The 24,840-nt window shown below is 44.3% G+C and overlaps 1 protein-coding gene across 4 annotated transcripts in view; it reads right to left on the reverse strand.

Moving 5' to 3' along the window:
* Positions 1 to 24,840, reverse strand: part of LOC120927645 (tapasin-related protein-like) — a 63,032-nt gene that overhangs the window by 22,540 nt on the left and 15,652 nt on the right. For all 4 annotated transcript variants that reach the window (XM_040338466.1, XM_040338463.1, XM_040338464.1 and 1 more), the window contains 3 exons: positions 16,556 to 16,807; positions 10,586 to 10,927; positions 5,209 to 5,535 (listed from right to left, as the gene is read on the reverse strand). In XM_040338466.1, the coding sequence (XP_040194400.1) occupies positions 5,209 to 5,535; positions 10,586 to 10,927; positions 16,556 to 16,807 (921 nt within the window). The remainder of the gene's footprint in view (positions 1 to 5,208; positions 5,536 to 10,585; positions 10,928 to 16,555; positions 16,808 to 24,840) is intronic.

Raw genomic sequence — 24,840 nt, forward strand, 5'->3', positions numbered from 1 at the left:
CTAGTATCCCGGGTATGATAAAGTTTGAAACACAAAATCATAAATTATAATATAATAAATAACTATAAATAATTATAATCAATGATAATTTAATTACAATAAAAATTATTCAATAATGTAATCAAATCAAAAACACTGAAATTTGCTCAGTTGCAGAATTGTCGCTGTCATTACTTTTATTTTTTTATGACGAATTTCCCCACAAATCGCTATCGCTCAATTCTGCAAGTGATTATAATTTATTATTTATGTTTTCTAGCTGCTCTAAAATCACTTTTGACATAAAGGGACACTTTTGGTTGCTATGGACAATCTACAGTTTGCAGGCAGAAAGAACAGTTTTTATTATAGTAATGTGCATGCAGGACACTGGGCAGACCACTAGGGACAAGGGGGTGTGTATTTTTTACACACAGTACTGTAATCTATAAGATTACAGTATACTGTATGTAATGTGTTTATTTACTTTTTTGAATTTGGCGCCGTTCTCCACCCCCGTGCGTCATAACGTCGCAGGGAACGGAGATCGGCGGCACACAGGCACTGTGTGAATCGAGCGAGGATGCCGCTCGCTCAAACAGCGGGGATGCATCGCAGGATCCAGGGACAAGGTAAGTACCTTGCCAGGAGAAGGTAAGCCATGCCGCTGCAGGCTCTGCACAGCTACCCCGAGCGTGACTCTGGGTTACCGATAATAGCATAAAAAAAAACACCCTGAGTCATGCTCGGGATCAACATTTAGTTTTTAAGGAAATCATAATACTGTTTTTAAAAAGCCTGCTATTGGTTGCTATAGGTTTTTAAATATGTTACATTCTCAGATCAATATAATCAAGCAATGTATATATATATACAGTATATATATATATATATATATATATATATACACACAGCGGGACAGCAGGTAAAATGAAGATTGAACAGGTCACCATTTTTCTAGGTTAATATTTTACTAAAGGTGCTATTGACATGCAATTTGCATCACATGTCGGTAACAACCCATGTAATCCATACATACATACAAAGAAACCAAAACAAATAATTTCAGAAATTAAAGCGGTTGTAAACCCGCATATACATTTTTTTTTTTTTTACACCTGCAAGGCAAAAGCCATAATGAGCTAGTATGCACCGCATATTAGCTAATTATGAAATACTTACCTCGGAACGAGGTAGGGAACTTATCTGGTCCATGCCGAGCCGAGCGTGTCTTCCGGGTATCGCCGCTCCAGCACTGTGATTGGCTGGAGCGGCGATGACGTCACTCCCGCGCATGCGCTTGGGAGATTTCATTCCGGCATGGGTCGGCGGGGCCGGCCCTTCAGCCGAGGATCCCCCCTGCGCAATCAGCGGCGCATTGCGAGGGTAATATCTCCTAAACCTTACAGGTTTAGGAGATATTTTTTATACCTACAGGTAAGCCTTATTATAGGCTTACCTGTAGGCAAAAGTAAAAAAAGTGGGTTTACAACCACTTTAAGTTATGTGTAATAAAATGTAATGACACAGGGAAAAAGTTTTGAGTACATGAAGAAAGGGAGGTGCAAAAAAAAACATGGAAAGCCAAGACACCAGTTGAACTCTATCAGTAATTAAACATCAATCCTGCCCCTTGTCATTGCAAATTAATAACAGCTGGTTCAGTCTCAACAAATGGCCTATAAAAAGGTGTCTCATTACCAAGGTGTCACACAAGAAACATCTCATGATGGGTAAAAGCAAAAAACTCTCTTAAGACCTTTGCAACCTTATTGTTGCAAAACATACTGATAGCATTGGTTACAGAAGGATTTCTAAACTTCTGAATGTTCCATTAAGCACTGTTGGGGCCATATTCTGGAAGTGAAAAGAACATAGTTTCACTATAAACCGGCTACGACCAGGTGCTCCTCGCAAGATTTTTGACAGAAGAATGAAAAAATTATCAAAAGAGTTGTCCAAGAGCCAAGGACCATTTGTGGAGCACTTCAGAAAAACCTGGAATTAGAAGGTACAATTGTTTCAAAGAAATAATAATGCACTCAACCACCATGGCCTGAATGCACGCTCACCATGCAAGACTCCATTGCTGAAGAAAAAGATGAAAATTGTGTCATACTTACCAACATACATGTGATAGAGCTCTGCCTCCACTCCTGAATAGCATAAATTAAAGGCATAGCCCCTCCCCCCACATTCTCCTTAATATAGAATACAAAGGGTAGTAGCATATGCTGCCATGGATTTGCACCAGGAAAGGAAAATTACGGTAAGTATGATATCATTTTCCGTTTTGCTGGTGCCTCGATGGCAGCATACCTGAGATAAATAACTAGCTCACATGGGTGGGTTTAATGCTTTAACAGAAAAAAATGTATTAGACACAGACATAGCGGCACAAAGTGCTCTACTCCTGAACTCTACTGTTGTAAGAGCCCTGGGATCAATACGATAATGTTTAAGGAACGTACAGTAGGTGAACACGATATTGTGTCAATCTCGCTCCCTTTCTCGGCGAAATTGACTACCTACGAGCCCCATCGCGGTAGCCAGCGCCGAGCTGGCTTGCCGCGATGGAGACAAAGCCGTCATAGAAGCGACGGGAATCCGACTTGGATTCCCGCCAATTCTAGCTGCGGCGTTTGGTATGAATCCTGAGCAGGAACTCCACGCCAAACTTCAAATAAAAAAACGGCATGGGTTCCCCCCCCCCCAGGGGCATACCAGGCCCTTAGGTCTGGTATGGGTTGTAAGGAGACGTGGGGGTCCACCAACAATCCATACCAGACCCGTATCCAAAGCACGCTGCCCGGCCGGTCAGGAAAGGAGTGGGGACGAGCGAGCGCCCCCCCCTCCTGAGCCGTACCAGGCCGCATGCCCTCAACATGGGGGGGTTGGGTGCTCTTGGGTGCTCTGGGGCAGGGGGGCGCACTGCTTTGCCCAGTCAGGGCTTAGTATGCACTGTGCAGTGCGCAGTGCATTGTGGGGGGCTTGGCAGGAAAACAAATGTGGGTGTTCAATGAATGGTTGAACAGGCGATGTTCGGGCTGAACTCTTGCTTGGCCCGAACCATTCGCCTAACTTTATTTGTAAATAAACTCACCTGTATGAATTAACAGGTGCTGGCAATGTAGAACCAGTTAAAATGGTAAAAAAAGGTACTCAACCTTTCCGTTGTGTGTCTTTGTGTGCCACGCGGAGTATTGACAAGATAAAGATCAGCAAAGCATTGTCTGAGGATTTGAAAACAAAAATTGTGGACAAATTTAAGGTTACACGTCCATCTCCAGAGAATTTTCCAGTGTCCGTTGTGTGCAACATTGTCAAGCAGTTTACAGCCCATGCTAGCTAATCTTCCTGGATGTAGACGAACAAGAAACATTGATAAATGAGTTTACCAAAACTATTTTGGGAAAATGTGCTGTGGACAGGCAAAACTAAATTACAGCTTTTTGGTAAAGCCCATCATTCTGTTTTCAGAAAAAGAAATGAGGCCTTTAAAGAAAAGAATACAGTCCCTACAGTCAAACATGGTGGAGATTCACTGATTGCTTTGCTGCTTCAGGCACTGGGTGTCTTGACTGTGTGCATGGCATAATAAAATCTGAAGACTACCAAAGAATGCTGGGGTGCAATGTAGGGCCCAGTGTCAGAAAGTTGAGTCTCCGTCAGAGGTCATGAGTCTTACAGCATGACCATGACCCAAAGCACACATCAAAAAGCACCCATTTAAGACAAAGCGCTAAAGAGTACTGAACTGGCCAGCAATGAGTCCAGATCTAAATCCCAAAGAGCGCCTGTGGAGAGATCTCAAAACAGCAGTTGGGAAAAGGAACCCTTCCAATCGGAGAGACCTGGAGCAGTTGGCGTAAGATGAGTGGTCCAAAATTCCAGTAGAGAGGTTTAAGAAACTCATTAATGGTTACAGGAAACGATTGATTTCAGTTATTTTTTCCAACTGGTGTGCTACCACATATTAAATTGAGGGTGCCAATAATTTTGTCCATTTTTGGAATTTTGTAAGAAAAGTGTTGGCTTTTTGTTTCTCCACTTTTTGTTTGTGTCATACCAATACAAACAAAATAAATGAACACAAGAATGCATAAGCATTGGTAATTGCAACAATTTTCTGGGTGAATATATATTTATATTTATAAGTGAGCCAGCAGTAACAACAGAAGTCTTATGCCGCGTACACACGATCATTTTTCAGCATGAAAGAAAACGTAGTTTTTCAGCATGTCTAAAAAACGACTTTTTTCCCAACTTCATCATTAAAACGATGTTGCCTACACACCATCGTTTTAAAAAAATGATCTAGCAAAGCGCGTTGACGTACAACACGTACAACGGCACTATAAAGGGGAAGTCCCATTTGCCTTTGGGCTGCTTTAGCTGATTCCGTGTTAGTAAAAGACGATTTGCGCTTTTTTGTCTGTTACAGCGTGATGAATGTGCTTACTCCATTATGAACAGTAGTTTTACCAGTGCTCCCGTCTCATAACTTGCTTCTGAGCATGCGCAGGTTTTTTTCGTCATTTTAGCCCACACACGATAATTTTTTACAACCTGAAAAACGACATAGTTTAAAACGACGTTAAAAAATGCAGCATGTTTGAATTTTTTTTTTGTCATTTTTCAGAACCTGAAAAATTATGTGAAGCCCACACATGATCATTTTAAATGACGTTTTTAAAAAACAACGTTTTTTTTCATGCTGAAAAATGATCGTGTGTACGCGGCATTAGGGTTTTTATAAGGCAACAGCAGTTTAGAAAGCATGATAAATGTTGACTGGGGCTCTCAAGGTCCACAGTAGCTGCTGCATTAGTGGTATTTATACAGCATGGGTTGTAGTTATAACATATTTGCATAGCTGAACATCTGTCAAAACTGCATGTAAAATTATTTGGCACGAATGGGGCAAAATAGAATGTTCTCAGGCTTCATTCTCTGCTAGATGCTGCTGACTAGAAAAGGAAATAAGTACACTCCCAAGCTCCGTCTAGTGGCAATAATGCAGTATTTTCCACATAATTACAGATCCACATAGAATACAGCAGAATACAGCCTGGGAATATTAGATTTTTCCCCATTTGCACAGAACAACTTTACATGTAATTTCCATGGACATATGATTATGCACTTTTTTTTTTATTAGAAATACACCCGTATGTACTGTATATACTATTGCTGTAAATTGTATAAAATTGACCATGTATACATTACCTACAACTGTAAGGCTCACTTTCTTTTTTATTGGTATGCTTAGGCTTTCATGCTCCACACGGCAGGTGAAAGTGGTGTCACTGTCCTGCAGGGATGCAGTGTAGAAGAAGAAACAAGAAATGCTATAGGTGCCATCACTATTGTATCTGTGGCTGCTATAGACGATGTGTTGTACTGAAGTTGGCAAAAGTCCTCCATGTTGGCTTTCTCGTAGCCATTCAATACTGACATCAAGAGGATAATAATTTGAGGCATCACAGACAAACTTCTGCTCCTCTCCCTCTGTCAGTGTCACCGATTCCACATTTACAGACACCACTGGGCTTTCTGCAAATAAAGATATTGTAATATTCTTGTTTGTTAAACAAATAAAAAAACATGAGGTGTAAATGAAACATTATATATCAGTTCATGCATTAATTGTGAGCAACTAAAAGATTAGTCCACCCCAAACTTTAAAGTGTATGTAAATCCAAAATCAATTTTTCAATATGTTCAGCTTCACATTTCACTGTAGAAGATTCTCTTTAGCAAACAGTGGAGGCCCATCCATAGGGGGCACACGGGCGCCGCCCCCCTATCCATGTGCCTGGCCCCCTTAGCAACATGCAGGGCGCTGAAAACTGTATACAGTGACACATGATGACAGACATATTGAAAAAAATCATTTTGGCTTTACATACACTAAAAACTGCCTACTAAATAGTAACTGAGTGCAAACAGGACAATATCTGGAATATGCTTGTATTATGATGATGATGATGATGATGATGATGATGATGAAAGACACCCTCAACTTGCCATCCCCAGCTTCTTGTGTCTCAGTAACCAAAATGTAACCTATAAACCTAACTCCTATATACACAGTATATATACAGAAAGAAAGAACAATTCTAAGAATTTATGTCACTGTGGGTAAAATGTAGATAGAATCTGCAAAAAGGATCAAAACACTCTAAGGTGGGGGAATAATCTGGTCATGAGTGAGGCAGGTCTAGATGTGTCTGATTGAGTATCTAATACTGAAATAAAATAAGGATAACGATGTGTATGGACTATTCATAGTAGTGAGTAATGTCCCACTCATAGTTTAGACCCTTAGGGATACGAGTATCAAGTCTAAAGATCCAATAAACATCCTTTCTACATAGAAGGGAGACAGTCACCACCGGAGGCTAGGAAATCAACACTTCCAATTATCTGGACCTTGTAAGATTGTGTATTTTGCTGGTGAAATTGGTTGAAATGCGTGGCCAGATTTGTGTTCTTATTGGTCCTTATATCGGAAAAGTGGTCTTGCATTCTGTCAGTCAGTCGTCTGGTCATCCTTCCTATGTATTGGACATTACATGTGGTACAAGTAACCACATATATTACATACTTAGTGTAGCGGTGCCCCCATAAGGTCACTGCGTGTACTAGGCATCCACACATTTCATCCTGCTGGTCAGACATCCATTTTGGCACACTTTACCAGACAATGAATAGTCTCTTGCTTGTTTTTGTTGTTTTTTTTATTAAGGGAATAAACTTGGACGGGGGAAAAGGGACATGGGATGCCCAGATAATGAATACTTTGCAATGAAATAAATGTTGGTCGAGTCTAAATCTGACAGTCATTTCCTCTGCACATCTCCTTCAGCACACGACTTGAGATCACTTGCTTCACGTCACTGTCCAAGTCTAGGTTTCTGTCACCGTTAGCACATGGCTAGGCCTCACTCTGAATAAGTCCTAATGTTTTCCTAGTAGCCCTTTACCATCCTGGGGTCTAAAGTCCCCCTTGGTAGCAACAGGGGTCAAGTCCTGGGGAAAAAAGTGTGGGGACTCCCACCCAAGATCCACTCCCCCACCAAAAAAAAAAAAAAAAAATGATACGCTCATATGCATAATTACTAAACCGCATGTTTTTTTTTCCGATCCACTGTACTTTAGTAATCCTTTATGTTACTGCCCACTTCCTGTATATGTCTCCTGGGAGCTTTTGTCATTGTTCCCAGGAGACATTGCGGAGATCTGCCATTAAGCAAGTTCTTTCTAAATCCCGCGATAACTTGCGGCAGACCGCCGCAATGTCTCCTGGGAACAATGACAAAAGCTCCCAGGAGACATTGCGGCATCGAGGAAGTGACGGAATACCCGCACACTACCCAATGAATCCATATACAGGAAGCGGCCAGTAACATAAAGTATTACTAAGGTTCGCCTGCCCCTGACAGTGACTCGAGCTGGGCATCGCCGCTTAGTGAAGGATTGGCTCGGGCGGCTCGTCTGCTCTAGTCCTGCAAAGGGAACTGCGTTCCTGCTGTGAAAAAAGTGCAGGGACTCCGTTCCCACGCGTTCTCACAGGACTTGAGCTCTGGGTAGCAACCGTTTTAGTTGAGAAGAGTAAATGTGCTAACTGACATTTGGTGGACTACTGATCCCAGCACGTCTGATTCACATCCTGCCAGCCCTTGTGGCTGCAATGACTTGACTTCCAAACAACACCACTGTCTCTCCCTCTGGCTCCACATTCAACTCATGGCATGTATCTCCCAGAGCTTCACACTGTGCTTCTTACTCACCAACCCGGCATGGATCCTTCCTGAATGACTTGCATAGCAGTGCTGCCAACTATCCTATTCCTGCTCCTGTTCCAGGCACCTCTGGATGACTGTGTAAAGAGAGGCGAGCACCAGGCCTGAATTCACCCCCCCCCCCCCAGAAAGGGGGTTCCCTCAGACCACGACAGTCTAACATTCCATCATTCAGTTCTTCCACCGGACAACCCCTCCCACAGCAGGCTGACCATGGGTATATATAGGAGGCCTTTCCCATGCCAATCCTAGTTGGGGATTGGTCAGGGCTCCCACATACACCCCATGTCTCTCCAGCTCTCTGCCCTTCCTTCTTTCCAAACCCACTATTCTAGCAATTATCTACCTAAGGTAAAGGGTGCTACACTAGGGTTGTCCCGATACCAATTTTTAAAGACGAAGTACAAGTACCGATACCGATTACCGATACTTTTTTAATGTCATGTGACAGTTTGACTGATGGGCACTGATAGGTGCCACTGAATGATGGCTGGCACTGATAGATGGGACTGACCGATGGGCATTGATTGGTGGCACTGCTAGATGGCTGGCACTGATAGGCGGCACTGACAGTTGGCTGGCACTGATAGGTGGCACTTATAGATGCCACTGATAGATGGCACTGATGGGCAGGCACTGAAATGCAGTAATAAATGACATGAGGAAAGCATTTATTTTGAAATGCTTTTCTGCGACGTCCATCTTGGTACTCCTTGCACTCGGGCGCAGTAAGGAGCAGCAGCAGACATCTTGTTACACCCAGTCCAAACTATATGGGCTGGGTGTAACAAGATGTCTGCTGCTGGCATACTGTGGCCGAGTGCAGGGTGTACCAAGATGGGGGTTATCGTTCCTGATGTGGCTGCACCCCTGCCAGCTTACCCAGCTAGTTCCACTGCAGGTGGGGATTCAATCTCCGCTCCGCTGACTCCACCAGCCGACTCCACCCACTGACTCAGCCCACTGACTTCGCCCACTGACTCTGCCCACTGACTCCGCCCACTGACTCTGCCCAATGACTCCGCCCGCCAACTTCCGGTTGTGTGCAGCCTCTTCCCAGGTATTGGATTAGGCATCATGAGAATTTGTGTGAGTACAAGTACTTGCGCAAATGCTCGGGATCGGAACAACCCTACAATTAACCAATTGTTTAATGGTTGAGGACAAACCATTTAAGCAGGAGGTTAAGGTGTGGGGATGACCAAGATGGTTGCAAGTAGAACATCTGGTGACACCGCACCTGTACATCCCTGTGGTGCTTAGCCACAAACATGTAGATTGTACATGCTGGGAGAGACCATATGGTCTCTCCCAGCATGTACAATCTACATGTTTGTGGCTAAGCACCACAGGGATGTACAGGTGCGGTGTCACCAGATGTTCTACTTGCAGTGTCACCAGATGTTCTTTCTAGCAAAATATCGGACCCCTCATTCTAATATGACTCTGTAGCTGTCATCACTATACAAAGCGGGAAGATGTCTGGCTTACATCTTATATCTTAGAATTGAGAGCTATAGTTAGTGGAAAACACAGGTAAGTCAGATGGTCTGGTCTGTTGTGGATATTGGTATTGGTTAGTTAGTAGGTTCATCCAGTTTACATTTCAAACTTGGAGACAAACTTTTTTGACCTGTGATCTATGGTAGCCCCATTCACAAAGTCTTTGTTCCAATGACAGAGCTTCTCTGTCATAGTCCATCAAATTGGAACATTTTTTCCTGATTCCACTAAATTATCCGGTATCGATTTAATAGTTTGGAAGGTTTGTTTCTGTATGTACCATTTGTCGTTAAAGAGGAAGCGGTTATGGTATAAGAGATAGGAGACCCCTTTCAAAATTAACCATTTAAAGTGTAACTTCCGCTTTAAGCACTCCTCGCCCCCCTGACATGCCACATTTGGCATGTAATTTTTGTTGGGGGGGGGGTATTTAACTTACTTTTATTGGGACTTCCTGGAGAAACAATCGTGTGCCTAGAGCTGATGCGAGTGCCCGGCGGACGCGATGACCGCAATCAGAATCGCTCGTGACAGAGTGAGAAGCGGGATCTGTGTGTGTAAACTAAGGTACTAAGTATAACACAGATCTATCTCTCCTCCCAGACATCATCCCCCCTACAGTTATAACACACACTAGGGAACACACTTAACCCCTTGATCGCCCCCTGGTGTTAACCCCTTCCATGCCAGTGACATTTATACAGTAATCAGTGCATTTTTAAAGCACTTATTGCTCTATAAATGTCAATGGTCCCAAAAATGTGTCAAAAGTGTCCGATCTGTCCGCCGCAATATCGCAGTCCCAATAAAAATCGCAGATCGACGCCATTACTAGTATAAAAAAAATAATAAAAATGCCATAAATCTATCCCCTATTTTGTAGACGCTATAACTTTTGCGCAAACCAATCAATATATGCTTATTATGATTTTGTTATGATTTTGTTTACCAAAAATATGTAGAAGAATACATATCGGCCTAAACGGAGGAAAAAATTAGTGTTTTTTTCAAAATTGTCGCTCTTTTTTTTTTTATAGCACAAAAAATAAAAACCACAGAGGTGATCAAATACCACTAAAAGAGAACTCTATTTGTGGGAAAAAAAATTACATAATTTTTTTTTGGGTACAGCGTCGCATGACCGTGCAATTGTCAGTTAAAGCGACACAGTGCCGTATTGCAAAAAATTGTTATTGAGCAGCCAAATCTTCCGGGTCTGAAGTAGTTAAACATGCCAGCTTATCAGTTAGTTACATGTTTCATCATTACATTATGGGTTATGACCAATCCCTTACCTCTGACCTCAAGGTGAATCTGTTGTTCAGCATAGAGAGATCCTACGGACACAGTGCAGGTGAAGAGTCCTTCCTTTTCCAAAGCCATACTGGTCACACTAAGAGAAGCAATCCCCTTCTGTATTTCCTCCACTTGTATCAGACCCTTCTTACTGTGATACTCCAGCTCCTTTTTGGATCCATTGTAAGACAGCAGTTTTAGGTTCCTCCTTCCTTTGCCTTGGAAATTCCATGTAACTGAAGCTTCAGCCATGTGATCAACCAGGAAAGCACAATCCAGAACTACATTGTCATTCAGTCTGGTATAGATATGAGGAGTATAGGTACTTATCGTAAATGTAGCTGTATAGACAGAAAAAAAAGTTCAATGTACCATAGATACAATGTATTAATACAGTGGATGAATTTATTAGAAATAAATTATTGAATTATTTTATTTGTATTTAATCTGTAGTAAAAAAAAAAAAAAAAAAATGACAGAAAATAGGAAAATAATTGTTGTTTGTAATTGGGTGGATAAAACTTAGGGCTGGATTTTAGTGCCATGTCCCATAGGTCAGTAATTATTGATGACAGCCAGTGTACTGTATGTATTCTATATCTCATCCAGTTAAGAAATAGTAAAAGACTATAATAGCAAAAGAACAGAGCTACCTGGCCCTTGTTCAGTAGATCAATTAAATTAAAACGTAGGCATTACCCAAATGTACCCGCCTCAAACCTCCCTCCTCCTCTATAGTTAGAGCCGGTTCACACAGGGGCGACCTGGGATCCGACTTGAAGTCTCCTCAAGTCGTCCCAAGTCGTGTGGTTGAGAAAATCAATGTAAGTGAATGGAGCCGTCTTAATGTACACTACTGAAGTCGCTCCAACTTCAGAAAAGGTTCCTGTACTACTTCAATCCGACTTGTAGGCAACTTGTACCCATAGATTTCAATGGAAGTTGCCTCAGAAGTCAGATCACTGTCTTAACTGAAGTAACAATATAGGAAGATAACATACATTTCTCAGGCAAAACCCTCCCTCCCACAGAGCTGATTGTTGTTTGATTGGCCACTGGAAAGCCTTCTGTCCTGGAGGCGACTTGAAGTTGCCTTATAAGTTGCCTGATGATTCATACTCAAGTCGTGTCCAAGTTGCCTCCCAAAGTCGTGCTGGAAGTCGTGTTGCCCCTGTGTGAACCGACTCCTAATTTTTCTTTTAACATGTTTTTGTAGCAAGAAACAATTTTATTAGTTCCTCTGATATCATCGCCAGGCTTGTAAAGTTCTTGCGTGGAGGGTGTTTGGGGTGGAGCTGGTAAAAGCTCAGTTTCTATTGCTGTAGGAACACCCCCAAAACTACATCTCCCAAGAGCTATTTCCTTACACACAGTTGGCCGGATTCAGATACATTGGCACATATTTATGCCGGCGTAGCGCATCTTATTTACACTACGCCGGCCCAGTGCGGAGAGGCATGTACTGTATTCAGAAAGATATTACTCACCAAGATGAGCCCGCGTAACGTATTTTCGACGGCGAAAGGCGGCGTAAGTGTAAGTGGGCGTCATCCCATGCAAGTGATGGTCCGACCGTGTCGCAGAGAGATACGTCGGGCGTATCTTAAACGGCGCATGCGCTGTGACGCCAACGTATTGTCTGCCCCCATCTGCGCGAATGCGCACAACTGCGCCTGGCGTAACCCCTAAGGCCGGGTACTAACGAGCAAACATATACGATGAAACCGGTCCGTCGGACCGTTTTCACCGTACATGTCTGCCCGAGGGCTTCTGTACGATGGCTGTACTAACCATCGTACAGAAGTCCGCGCGTAAACAATACGCGGGGCGTGGCCGCGTCGTCGCCGCGATGATGACGCGGCGATGACACGGCGACGTGGGCGGGCCTGCCATTTAAATGCTTCCACGCATGCGTCGAACTCATTCGACGCATGCGAGGGACGGCGGGCGCTCGGACTTGTACGGTAGGTCTGTACTGACGACCGTACATGTCCGAGCGGGCAGGATTCCAGCGGACGGTTTTAAAACACGTCCAGGAATATTTGCCTGCTGGGAAAAGGCCCGGCGGGCAAATGTTTGCTGGAAATCTGCCCGCTCGCGCCTACACACGACCAAACATGTATGCTGAAACTGGTCCGCGGACCAGTTTCAGCATACAGTTGTATTCAAAATTATTCAACCCCCACTGAAATTGATTGTTTTGGCCAGTTTGACATTGATTTTGATCATTCAGTCATCCTGCTTACAATTAAATCAAAGAGGCACGTGTAGGTCAGACAAATATAACATAACATTTATAATGAAATCACCACAAATGTCTTTTCTGTGCTCACATCATTATCAGTTTTATTCAACCACCAAGTGACATTCAATCTTAGTACTTAGTACAACATCCTTTTACAGTTATAACAGCTTTTAAACGTGAAGCATAGCTTGACACAAGTGTCTTGCAGCGATCTACAGGTATCTTCGCCCATTCGTCATGGGCAAAAGCCTCCAGTTCAGTCACATTCTTAGGCTTGCGCACTGCAACTGCTTTCTTTAAGTCTCACCAAAGGTTCTCAATCGGATTTAAGTCTGGTGACTGCGATGGCCACTCCAAAATGTTCCAGCCTTTAATCTGCAACCATGCTCTAGTGGAGTTGGAGGTATGCTTGGGATCATTGTCCTGTTTAAAGGGCCAACGTCTCCCAAGCCTCAGGTTTGTGACAGACTGCATCACATTGTCATCCAATATCTCCTGGTACTGAAGAGAATTCATGGTACCTTGCACACGCTGAAGCTTCCCTGTACCTGCAGAAGCAAAACAGCCCCAAAGCATGATTGACCCCCCGCCATGCTTCACAGTAGGCAAGGTGTTCTTTTCATCATAGGCCTTGTTCTTCCTCCTCCAAACATAGCGTTGATCCATGGGCCCAAACAGTTTCATCAGTCCACAGAACACAATCCCAAAACTTCTGTGGTTTGTCCACATGACTTTTGGCATACTGCAGTCGACTCTTCTTATTCTTTGGAGACAGCAAGGGGGTGCGCCTGGGAGTTCTGGCATGGAGGCCTTCATTACGCAGTGTGCGCCGTATTGTCTGAGCAGAAACTTCAGTACCCACATCTGACAAATCTTTTCTCAGTTCCTCAGCAGTCACACGGGGACTTTTCTCCACTCTACACTTCAGGTAGCGCTCAGCAGTCAAAGTCAGCATCTTCTTTCTGCCATGACCAGGTAGCTTTTCAACAGTGCCCTTTGCCTTGAATTTGCGAATGATGCTTCCTATGGTGTCTTTTGGTATGTTTAACATCTTTGCAATCTTCTTATAGCCATTGCCCTTCCTGTGAAGAGTAATCACCTCTTCTCTTGTCTTCCTGGACCATTCTCTTGACTTCACCATGTTTGTAACCACACCAGTAAATGTCTAGAAGGAGCTGAGTATCACAGTAATTTTAAAGCTGCCTAATTAATGCTTATTAGGCTTTATTGCTGCTCCCTGACATCCACAGGTGTTTTCAATACCTGATTGAATACACTTCAATGAACCTCTGTTCCTCAGAGTGGTAGTCTTTAAGGGGTTGAATAATTGTGTAAATGAAGAATTCACAAAATAAACATTTACTACTGTATTACAAAACCAATTGATGTCATTTTAGTTGCATATGGTTCTTTAAGAAGTCCTTGTAGGATTTCATTCTGAATACAATTACAAATGTACACTAAATTCCCTAAAACCCTTTACATCATTGGGGGGTTGAATAATTTTGAACACAACTGTACATGTTTGGTCGTGTGTACGGGGCCTTAGATACGCCGGCCCACTGCCTACGCCCAGTGCATAAATACGCCCCGAGAAGCGCCCGTCAAGTGCAAAAGTACCCAAGCATTTTTTCTTACTGCTAGGACTTTTGCTTTTTGATTGTGGCATTTCTGCACCAGGTGAGAAGAGAAAGAGGAAGCTGAATTTCTCCCCTGCCGAGAAGGCTGTGATTTTTGAGGGCCTGGAGAAATATGGCGCTTGCCTCTATGGGGCACAGGCTGGCACTACCAGCAAGGTGGAGAGACAACGTATTGTCCAGGAAATCACTACCCAGGTTAATGCCCTTGGTGTTACGGCTCGGAGCACCAGGGATATTACCAAAAAATTTAATGACCTCCGGCGTCTAGTAAAGGAGAAGTTGGCCAAGATGCGTAGCCATGCCAGTGGCACAGGAGGAGGACCAGCCACCGACCTGACCCTCACTGCCGAGGAGATGGTCGTTGCCAGGTGCCTGGATAGGGAGCTGGTGGAGGGCCTGGAGGGTTTCGATTCTGTTGATCAGCCCTTGAGGATAGGTAAGTGTGTTTTATCTTCTCGTTGGTGTGTATCATGTGTGGGGGGGCAAGGGAACATGTGACAAGTGTGTGAGTCCACCAACATGTGAATGTTTTGTGTCATCCTCAGATGTCCAGGAGGTTGCTGGGCCGTCGTCGGCTGCTGGGCGACTGACCCCATCCCTGGTGCACGCATCTGCTCATGCTGGATTGTGACATCCCAGCCACGACTCCACTTGTTCTTTGAAAAGATCCACTTGCAAGGAAATGCAGTGTTGCCAGGACCTTGACCAGTGGCTGCACTGCATGTACGCGGTGTGTCTTGCTGGTGATGTCATCCTGCAGGGTTCTAGCTAATTCCAGGATGGCTTCAGGGCTAAATCTGAAGATGCGATACACCTCCAAATCACCCATGCCAAAGACGTCTATGCGCGTTCGGTATATCCTCTCCCATACCCTCCTACGTGCCCGTAGACGCAGTAGTGCTATGACCACGGCTGCCCCTGGCATGTTGGCATACAGATGTGTTGTCCTGCAAGTGTTGTTGCTCAGCTCGTCTGAAATGGTGCTGCTGTAGCTGCTCTCCAGCTGACTTGAGCAAGTCTGGTGCAAAGTTACCCCTGCTTTATGAGGGGTAACTTTACGCCAGATATTCCACTTACGCGCACCGCGCGTAGCCTGCACCGGCCAAACGTACGTTTCTGAATGGGCGTATCTCCCTCATTTGCATATTTGAATACGAAATCAATGGGAGCAGGCAGATGCGTCCAGCGTAAATATGCGCCTACGATACGCCGGCGTAAAAAAGTTGCGTCGGTCGGAGGAAGCCTATTTTACGGCGTATATAGTTTTCTGGGTACGGCGCATAGATACGACGGCGCAAATTTACACTTACGCCACGCATCTCGAGATACGCCGGCGTAAGTGCTATCTGAATCCGGCCCAGTGTGTGGGGAGGTTCTTGGGAGTCACAGCAGTATCACTGTTTTGATAGCAAAAACAAAACAAAAAAACCCGATGTATTAAAACTGGAATAGTCAGAATTTGGAGCAGCTGTGCAAAGAAACCAATTGGCTTAAATGAAGAAGTTAAAAATAGAATTTGACTGGTTGCCATGAACGGCTGCCACAGGTTGTGACTGTTCCAGTTTTATTATTTATTTATTATTTTTTATTACAGGTACTGCTGAGGAGAGCAGGATTGAGTAAGTAAAAGTGCTTTTGACATACCCTAACCCTAAACAAGCATTTTACTCTTGTAGTGCAGGGGCAGCCCCACTGCAAGGGAGGGTTTTTATGTTCCCTTGAGTTAGGCTTTAAGCATTAGCAGGAAACAGATAAATAGTGTAGTGTCCACAAAGTAGTTATTATTCACTAAAGTAGTGCATACTATAATAATGAGGGGCAAAGTGCAGTAATCCACACCAACCACATTTCACTTATCTGATGTCTGAACTGAAATAGATAAATGTTGTTTTGTTGCATTTGGTTACTGCACCTTTGACTAACTGAATAAGTCTCATAACCTAATCATAAACTAATAATAACCTAATAATAAAATAATAATAATAAAAAAATAACAAATCTTGTTCTAAATTGTGAACAATGATATGACCACATACGTTTGTGGTTGGTGACACACATCCAGCTAAAGTTTGGAAAATACTAACCTAAAGTATGATGTATTTCATCATCTCTCTCTGCCATTGATGGCACCTGGGTAAGTATGGTGAAGAATGTTGACATCTGAAACTTGCCATCAGTGTGTTGTACAGTGACAATATACCAAGAATTCTGTGTATCGTCAGAGGGGGGGATATCCGGCCATAACACCTGAATGTTGTCTGTGAAATAAGATTTGATCCTACAATTCAGCTTCTCTGTATCTGCTTTCAGAAATGGCATCAGCTTTAAGGATGAATCTGCAAATAAAGAAAGAAAGTTCACTGCAGTGAAAACAACTGTAGCGCCGGGCTCCCAATGACTGGGGCGCTACTATAAATTTAGGGGGCGTCTAAGCCATAGTTGGGCTCAGACTTTACTAATCCTGTATTAATTAGCCTCTGTTCTGGCTGTTGTTGTGCTCGGTAGAAGTTTTCCCCTGTTTCCTGTAGGTGGCGTTACCACCTCATGCCCATGTTGGAACTCGGGCGAACCATGGTGTGTTGAGTGACCCTTCTCGGCAGCAGCCCAGCGGGAGTTGTGGCCCACTGTGCATGCTGGGAAGGGATACTTAAAGGGTCACTAAAGGAAAAAAAATGTTTTGCTGAAATGACTGTTTACAGGGTATAGAGACATAATAGTTAACTGATTTCTTTTAAAAAGGATTAAAAATAGATAAAAAAGCAATCATATAATGTGCCTGCAGTTTAGTTTAGTTTTTGCTGTTGTTTCCTGGTTCTCTGATGTACAGAGCCAGAGAGCCAATAGATGGCAGTGAAGGTTTTGCAAAACGAAACTGGATTGGTGCTGAGGGGTTTTAATCACACCTCCTTGATTATTCACCACAGTGAGAAATCTCCCAGTACTGTGGTGATCAGGAAACAGACAACCAGGAAGTGTCCAGAACAGAGAGGAATTACAGCAACATCAAAGCAAAAACAAACAATGAGGACATGAAACCAGGACTGCAGTAAGGTAAAGGAAGCTATTTAGCTAAAAAAAAAAAATTCCTTTAGTCACCCTTTAAGGGGCAGATGCCGTTTTTCAGGGGCCTTCGCCTTGTGGTCCTCCTGGCATGAGTTACATGTGTGTGATTCCAGCCCCGGGACCACGTTGGCCCGAGGCTGTAATCCTATCAGGTAGGCCCAGCTATGCTGGCTGGGGCCTATGGTTCTAAAAGGGATCCCAAGCTGTCCATCCAAGTGGGGGAAGCTTAACAAAGGAAACCGGGGGGGGGGACCTGCCCTGGAGGAGACCAAGCAAGGCAAGCTGATGTCTTGGGATAGGCCTGGTGACCTCGTTAAGGAAAGGGATCCACTATGCAATTTGTCTTACAGTCCGCCGGATCGGCTTAAAGGCTCTTTTGCTGTAAGGCAGAAAGTTCGGGACATTAAATCCTGTGGCAGAGGGTTCCCTGACTATCCATCCTGTGTTCTTAGACGGTCTGTGGCAGAGACTGTTTCTATACTGTCCGTGCATCATTCCGGCTGCTGGGCCATGTGAGAGGGGTCTATCCGGGTGAGCAATACCCACTCAGGAGTGAGTGGTGAATACTGGAACTTTGAATACTTTGTGCATTCTGTACCGCGTACCTGAACCTTCCCCTTCTCTCTATACTCTCTACTTCCTTCACAAGTTTTATGCAGCAAAAATAAAACCTAACAGTTGAAGGTTTTACATCTTTTGTGGACATTGCAATTTGTACAGACTTTCTACCCTGGACAACGAACTTAGAGGTAACATGCAAAACCCAAATCTAAACCAGCAGCTCCTACGGGGGTAGTGCTACACAACTTAATGTTAAATCTAAAGCTAAAACTTTTTTGTGTCATTTTGGACAGAGTATGGAATGGTAAACAGCCCTATCTTGATTTTTTTTGTCATTTATGTTCCATTGGGTAGATTTCCTTTCACTTCCTGTCCTGTAAACACAACAGGAAGTAACAGGAACCTCTCCAAGTTAGTGACAACTCTAATGCCGCGTACAGACGGTCGTTTTTTGTGATGAAAAAAACGACGTTTTAAATCATGAAATAAAACAACGTTTTTGAAACATCATTTTCAAAAACGACGTTGCCTACACACCATAGTTTTTTCACAATGCTCTAGCAAAGCGAGGTTACGTTTCACCACTTTTTTCCATTGAAGCCCGCTTCATAACTAGCTTCTGGGCATGCGTGGGTTTAAAAATGTTGTTTTAAACGTCGTTTTTTGCTACACACGGTCAATTTCTGTGAAACAAAAAATGACACAAAAAATTCAAGCATGTTCGAATTTTTTTTTTGTCGTTTTTTTGAAGACATAAAACGACGTTTTGCCCACACACATTTTTTAAAACATAGTTTTTTTTCATCACAAAAAACGACCGTCTGTACTCGGCATGAATGTTGTATCTTTTGTACGCTGTGACAAGAAAAGTAGGCCTTAAAGCGGTTGTAAAGGCAGAAGTTTTTTTTTAACAGTGCCTTGAAAAAGTATTCATACCCCTTTTAATTTTTCACATTTTGTCATGTTACAAAATATAAATGTTTTTTTGGGGGATTTTATATGATAGACCAACACAAAGTGGCACATAATTGTGAAGTGGAAGGAAAATGATAAATTATTTTAATTTTTTTTTTACTAATAAATATCTGAAAAGTTTTGCGTGCATTTGTATTCAGCCCCCTTTACTCTGATACTCCTAACGAAAATCTAGTGGAACCAATTGCCTTCAGAATTCACCTAATTAGTAAATAGAGTCCACCTGTGTGTAATTTAATCTCAGTATAAATATAGCTGTTCTATGAAGCCCTCAGAAATTTGTTAGAGAACTTCAGTGAACAAACAGCATCATGAAAGCCAGGGCCGTTTGAAGGAATTTGGGGGCCCCAAGCAAAAATGAACATAGAGGCCCCCCAACCCCCCCCTGCACGCACACAAAGCCTACAGGAACCAGTGGGCGGCCTCCTCCTGGCGGCTCCGGACTGTGAGGGAGGGAGGAGGAGGGGAGAGGGAGCCAGGCAGGACACGAGCGGCGCATGGATACAGACCAACGGTAGCAGCTGCTACATGGCGGCGGCGGCGATCTTACCGAAGGCTGGGACAGACTCGTGTGCGGCGCGCCCAGGGGTATATTTAGGTTTTGTGCTGCCCTAGGCCTGGTGAAACTCGCGCACCCCTTCCTTTTTAAGACTCGTCCTGTCATTTTCATGGGATGAGGACAGAGGGACAGGGTGGGAGGGGGACAGGGTGGGATGAGCACATGGGACAAGGTGGGATGAGCACAGGGGAACAGGGTGGGATGAGCACAGGGGGACAGGGTGGGGTGAGCACAGGGGGACAGGGTGGGGTGAGCACAGGAGGACAGGGTGGGGTGAGCACAGGGGGACAGGGTGGGATGAGTACAGGGTGGGATGAGCACAGGGTGGAATGAGCACAGGGGGACAGGGTGGGATGAGTACAGGGTGGGATGAGCAGAGGGTGGGATGAGCACAGGGTGGGAAGAGCACAGGGTGGGATGAGCAGAGGGTGGGATGAGTACAGGGTGGGATGAGCACAGGGTGGGATGAGCAGAGGGTGGAATGAGCAGAGGGTGGGATGAGTACAGGGTGGGATGAGCACAGGGTGGGATGAGCACAGGGTGGGATGAGCACAGGGTGGGATGAGCAGAGGGTGGGATGAGCACAGGGTGGGATGAGCACAGGGTGGGATGAGCAGAGGGTGGGATGAGCAGAGGGTGGGATGAGTACAGGGTGGGATGAGCACAGGGTGGGATGAGCAGAGGGTGGAATGAGCAGAGGGTGGGATGAGTACAGGGTGGGATGAGTACAGGGTGGGATGAGCACAGGGTGGGATGAGCAGAGGGTGGAATGAGCAGAGGGTGGGATGAGTACAGGGTGGGATGAGCAGAGGGTGGGATGAGTACAGGGTGGGATGAGCACAGGGTGGGATGAGCAGAGGGTGGGATGAGCACAGGGTGGGATGAGCACAGGGTGGGATGAGTACAGGGTGGGATAAGTACAGGGTGGGATAAGTACAGGGTGGGATAAGTACAGGGTGATATGAGCACAGGGTGGGATGAGTACAGGGGGACAGAGCATCTTTTAATTTGGGGGGAGAGGGTGGTATGGGGATATGTGCTGGGGAGTGATTTTAGAGGGAAGATGATATGTGCTAGTGGGGGGGCGGGATTGCACATATTCCCTCTCACATGTCAGGGATAAAGGTGGAGAAGTTAAAAGCAAGGCTAGGTTATAAAAAAAAATTCCCAAGCTTTGAACATCTCACGGAGCACTGTTCAATTAATCATCAAAAAATATGAGTATAACTGCACTGAAAGGTTTGCCTAGTTCATAGCACTTAACTAGCTTTTGTAGCTGAAACTCGGTACGAAAAGTTCTCTACCACATGAGAGGACACATAACTGGTTGAGTAGACTATTAGACATTATCCGGTATGTTAATGACCATTCCTCTAGATATTGTTATCGAGATTGATCCTACATGTATACGTGTATTGAAAAATTTTCTGAATAAAACTGTTATTGGTAAAAAAAAAAAAAAATATGAGTATAGCACAAGTGCAAACCTACCAAAACATGGCCGTCCACCTAAACTGAAAGGTCAGGCAAGGAGAGCATTATTCAGAGAAGCAGCCAAGAGGCCCATGGTAACTCTGGAGGAGCTGCAAAGATCCACAGCTCAGGTGGGAGAATCTGTCCACAGGACAACTATTAGTCGTGCACTCCACAAATCTGGCTTTTATGGAAGAGTGGCAAGAAGAAAGCCATTGTTGAAAGAAAGCCATAACAAGTTCCAATTGCAGTTTGCAAGAAGCCATGTGGGGGACACAGCAAACATGTGGAAGAAGATGCTCTGGTCAGATGAGACCAAAATAGAGCTCTTTGGCCTAAAAGCAAAACGCTATGTGTGGTAGAAAACTAACACTGCACTTCACCCTGATCACACCAACCCCACCGTGAAACATGGTGGTGGCAGCATCATGTTGTAGGGATGCTTTTCTTCAGCAGGGACAGGGAAGCTGGTCAACTGGTACAGTCTGCAAAAGACTAAGGCCGCGTACACACGGTCGGTCCATCCGATGAGAACGGTCCGAAGGACCGTTTTCATCGGTTAATCGATGAAGCAGACTGATGGTCTGATGTGCCTACACACCATCAGTTCAAAAACCGATCGAGTCCAACACGGTGACGTAAAACACAACGACGTGCAGAGAAAAATGAAGTTCAATGCTTCCAAGCATGCGTCGACTTGATTCTGAGCATGCGCGGGTTTGGAACCGATGCTTTTGCGTACTAACCATCGGTTTTGACCTATCGGTTAGGCATCCATCGGTTGAATTTTAAAGCAAGTTCTAAATTTTTGGACCGAAGGATAACTGACCGATGGGGCCCACACACGGTCGGTTTGGACAGATGAAACTGAACTTCAGTCCGTTTTCATCGGTTTGGTCTGATCGTGTGTACAGGGCCTTAAAGACTTAAAGGCTGGGGTGGAGGTTCACCTTCCAGCAGGACAACGACTCTAAACATACTGCCAGAGCTACAATGGGATGGTTTAGATCAAAGCATATTCATGTGTTAGAATGGCCCAGTCAAAGACCAGACCTAAATCCAATTGAGAATCTGTGGCAAGACTTGAAAATTGCTGTTCACAGACGCTCTCCATCCAATCTGACAGAGCTTGAGCTATTTTGCAAAGAATGGGCAAACATTTCACTCTCTAGATGTGCAAAGCTGGTAGAGACCTCCCCAAAAAGACTTGCAGCTGTAATTGCAGTGAAAGGAGGTTCTACAAAGAATACAAATGCATGGCACACTTTTCACATATTTATTTGGAAAAATTATTGAAAATCATTTATCATTTTCCTTCCACTTCACAATTATGTGCCACTTTCTGTTGGTCTATCTCATAAAATTCCAATAAAATACATTTACGTTTTTGGTTGTAACATGCAAATTGTGGAAAATGTCAAGGGGTATGAATACTTTTTCAAGACACGGTATCTTAATGCATTCTATGTGCAGCAACCCCCCTAATACTTACCTGAGTCCCATCTAGATCAAGTGATGTTTTAGGATTGTCTCGGCTGCCTGGAACTGCAGAACAGCAGGAACTGAGACAGCAGTGTGGCGCTATTGGCTCCCGCTTCTGTCAATCAAAGTCAGTCAGCCAATGAGGAGAGGGCTGGGCCATGGCTCTGTGTCTGAATGTGGCTCAGCTCAGGATGTCCCCATAGCAAGCTGCTTTCTGTGGGGGCAATCAACAGGAGGGAGGGGCCAGGAGCACTGGCGCAGGATCCGAGAAGAGGAGGATCTGGGCTGCTCTGTGCAAATCCACTGCACAAAGCAGGTAAGTATAACATGTTTGTTATTTTTTGCAAAAAAAACTGAGACTATACAATCACTTTAACCTAACCATCGCACAAAGATGTCCAGTGTGGTCTGAGGTTCTGTGCTGATAGCGTGTTTACTGTCCACATTGACTAAGCTCTTGGTCAAGGTTTGTGATCAGGAGCCAGAGGGAAAATCTCTGATGATGTGATCACTGTGAGAACCAAACAAATCCTCTCCTGCTTATTGGCAGCCTGTGAGTCTTGCTGGCTGACCTTTGTGTTGATGACCTATTCGTTTTTGACATTGAAGCATATAGATGTTTTTCAGGGATGCAACTAATGCATTTTGCTTACTAACCCGACCTGGAAAAAGTTGTATTACATTTGTTTTCATGGATTTATTTTATATATTATTGTCTTTAGTAGATAAGGAAAAAAAACAGGTTTTAGAGAGACGATTAAAGAATGGGGCAGATCCACAGAGCGAGTACGCCGGCGTATCCATGTCCCCTAATCGCCGATTTGAATTACGCGCCCTTACGCCGCTTAAGATACACTACGCCGCCGTAACTTACGGCGCAAAATCTTTCTGGATTCGAACTAAAGCCAGGTAAGGTACGGCGGCGTAGCGTATCTCATATACGATGCGCCGGGGCAGTTCTTTGTGAATCTGCCCCTATGGGGGGATCCATATCTAAAGTTTTTGTAATATTTAAAAGACATCAAAATTGACTGAGAAATATTCAACATTTACCTAGTTCTTTTTTTCCTTTCTTTTACCTATATACATTTTGCTAATCAAGGATCTTATTAAAGCGGAGTTCCACCCAAACGTGGAACTTCTGCTTTAAGGACTCCTGACCCCCTTCTATGCCACATTTGGCATGTCATATTTTTTTTTGGGGGGGGGGGGGGTACCTAGTTTTAACAGGTACCCAGCTCACACTTCCGCTCGGGCCGCCTCAAGTGGAAGTTCTCCTTTCCCCCTCCCTCTCTGCAATCTTCTGGGACACGTCACAGGTCCCAGAAGATTGCCCGAGCCATTCAGAATGTGCAGCGCGACCTGTGCATGCGCAGTGTGCACCCGGCTGTACAGCGCAAGCTGTCACAGCCGGTACCCACACTAGTGATGCCAGGGCCGGGGAGAGAACCGAAGGCTTTGGGCAGCCACATTGCTGGATTGTGGGACAGGTGAGTGTGTGTTTATTAAAAGTCAGCAGCTACACTTTTTGTAGCTACTGACTTTTAATAACCACAAAAAAGGCTAAAACTTCACTTTAAGCACAAACCAAACAATGAAAAGTCAAAAATAATGTGTATATATGGTGTCATAGTGACATCTAGTGGTATTAATATGCATTGCTATTTTTTAACTTCCAGTAATAGACAATATCACACAGAGCTGGATTTCTTCAAATATTTCTTATCTGCTCTTTATCTATCATTTTGCCTTTATATTTGAATTTATTATTATTATTGTTATTATTATTACTATACGGGATTTATATAGTGCCAACAATTTACACAGCGCTTTACAATATAAAGGGGAACAGTACGATTACAGATCAGTTTAATACTGAAGGAATAGGAGGGCCCTGCTCACGGTGCTTACAATCTAAAGGGAGGGGGGCGCTACAAAAGATAATGGCTGCGGGGGATGATCTGATGGAGGTGACTCGGGTACAGTTCTCAGGTGGCGGTGGGGTAGGTTTCCCTGAATAAGTGAGTTTTCAAGGATCACCTAAAGGGGGACAGGATAGTAGCTGACTGGACATTCTGGGGCAGGGAGTTCCAGAGGATGGGTGAGGCTCTAGAGAAGCCCTAAAGGTGAGCATGGGAAGAGGTGACAAATGAGCTAGAGAGCAGGAGGTCTTGGGAGGAGCAGAGAGGATGATTTGGGCGATATCTGCAGATAATAGACTGAAGGGGGGATAGCCTGTGTAAAGGTAGACCAGTG

The sequence above is a fragment of the Rana temporaria genome, chromosome 2 (assembly GCF_905171775.1).
Source record: "Rana temporaria chromosome 2, aRanTem1.1, whole genome shotgun sequence".
Lineage (NCBI taxonomy): Eukaryota > Metazoa > Chordata > Amphibia > Anura > Ranidae > Rana > Rana temporaria.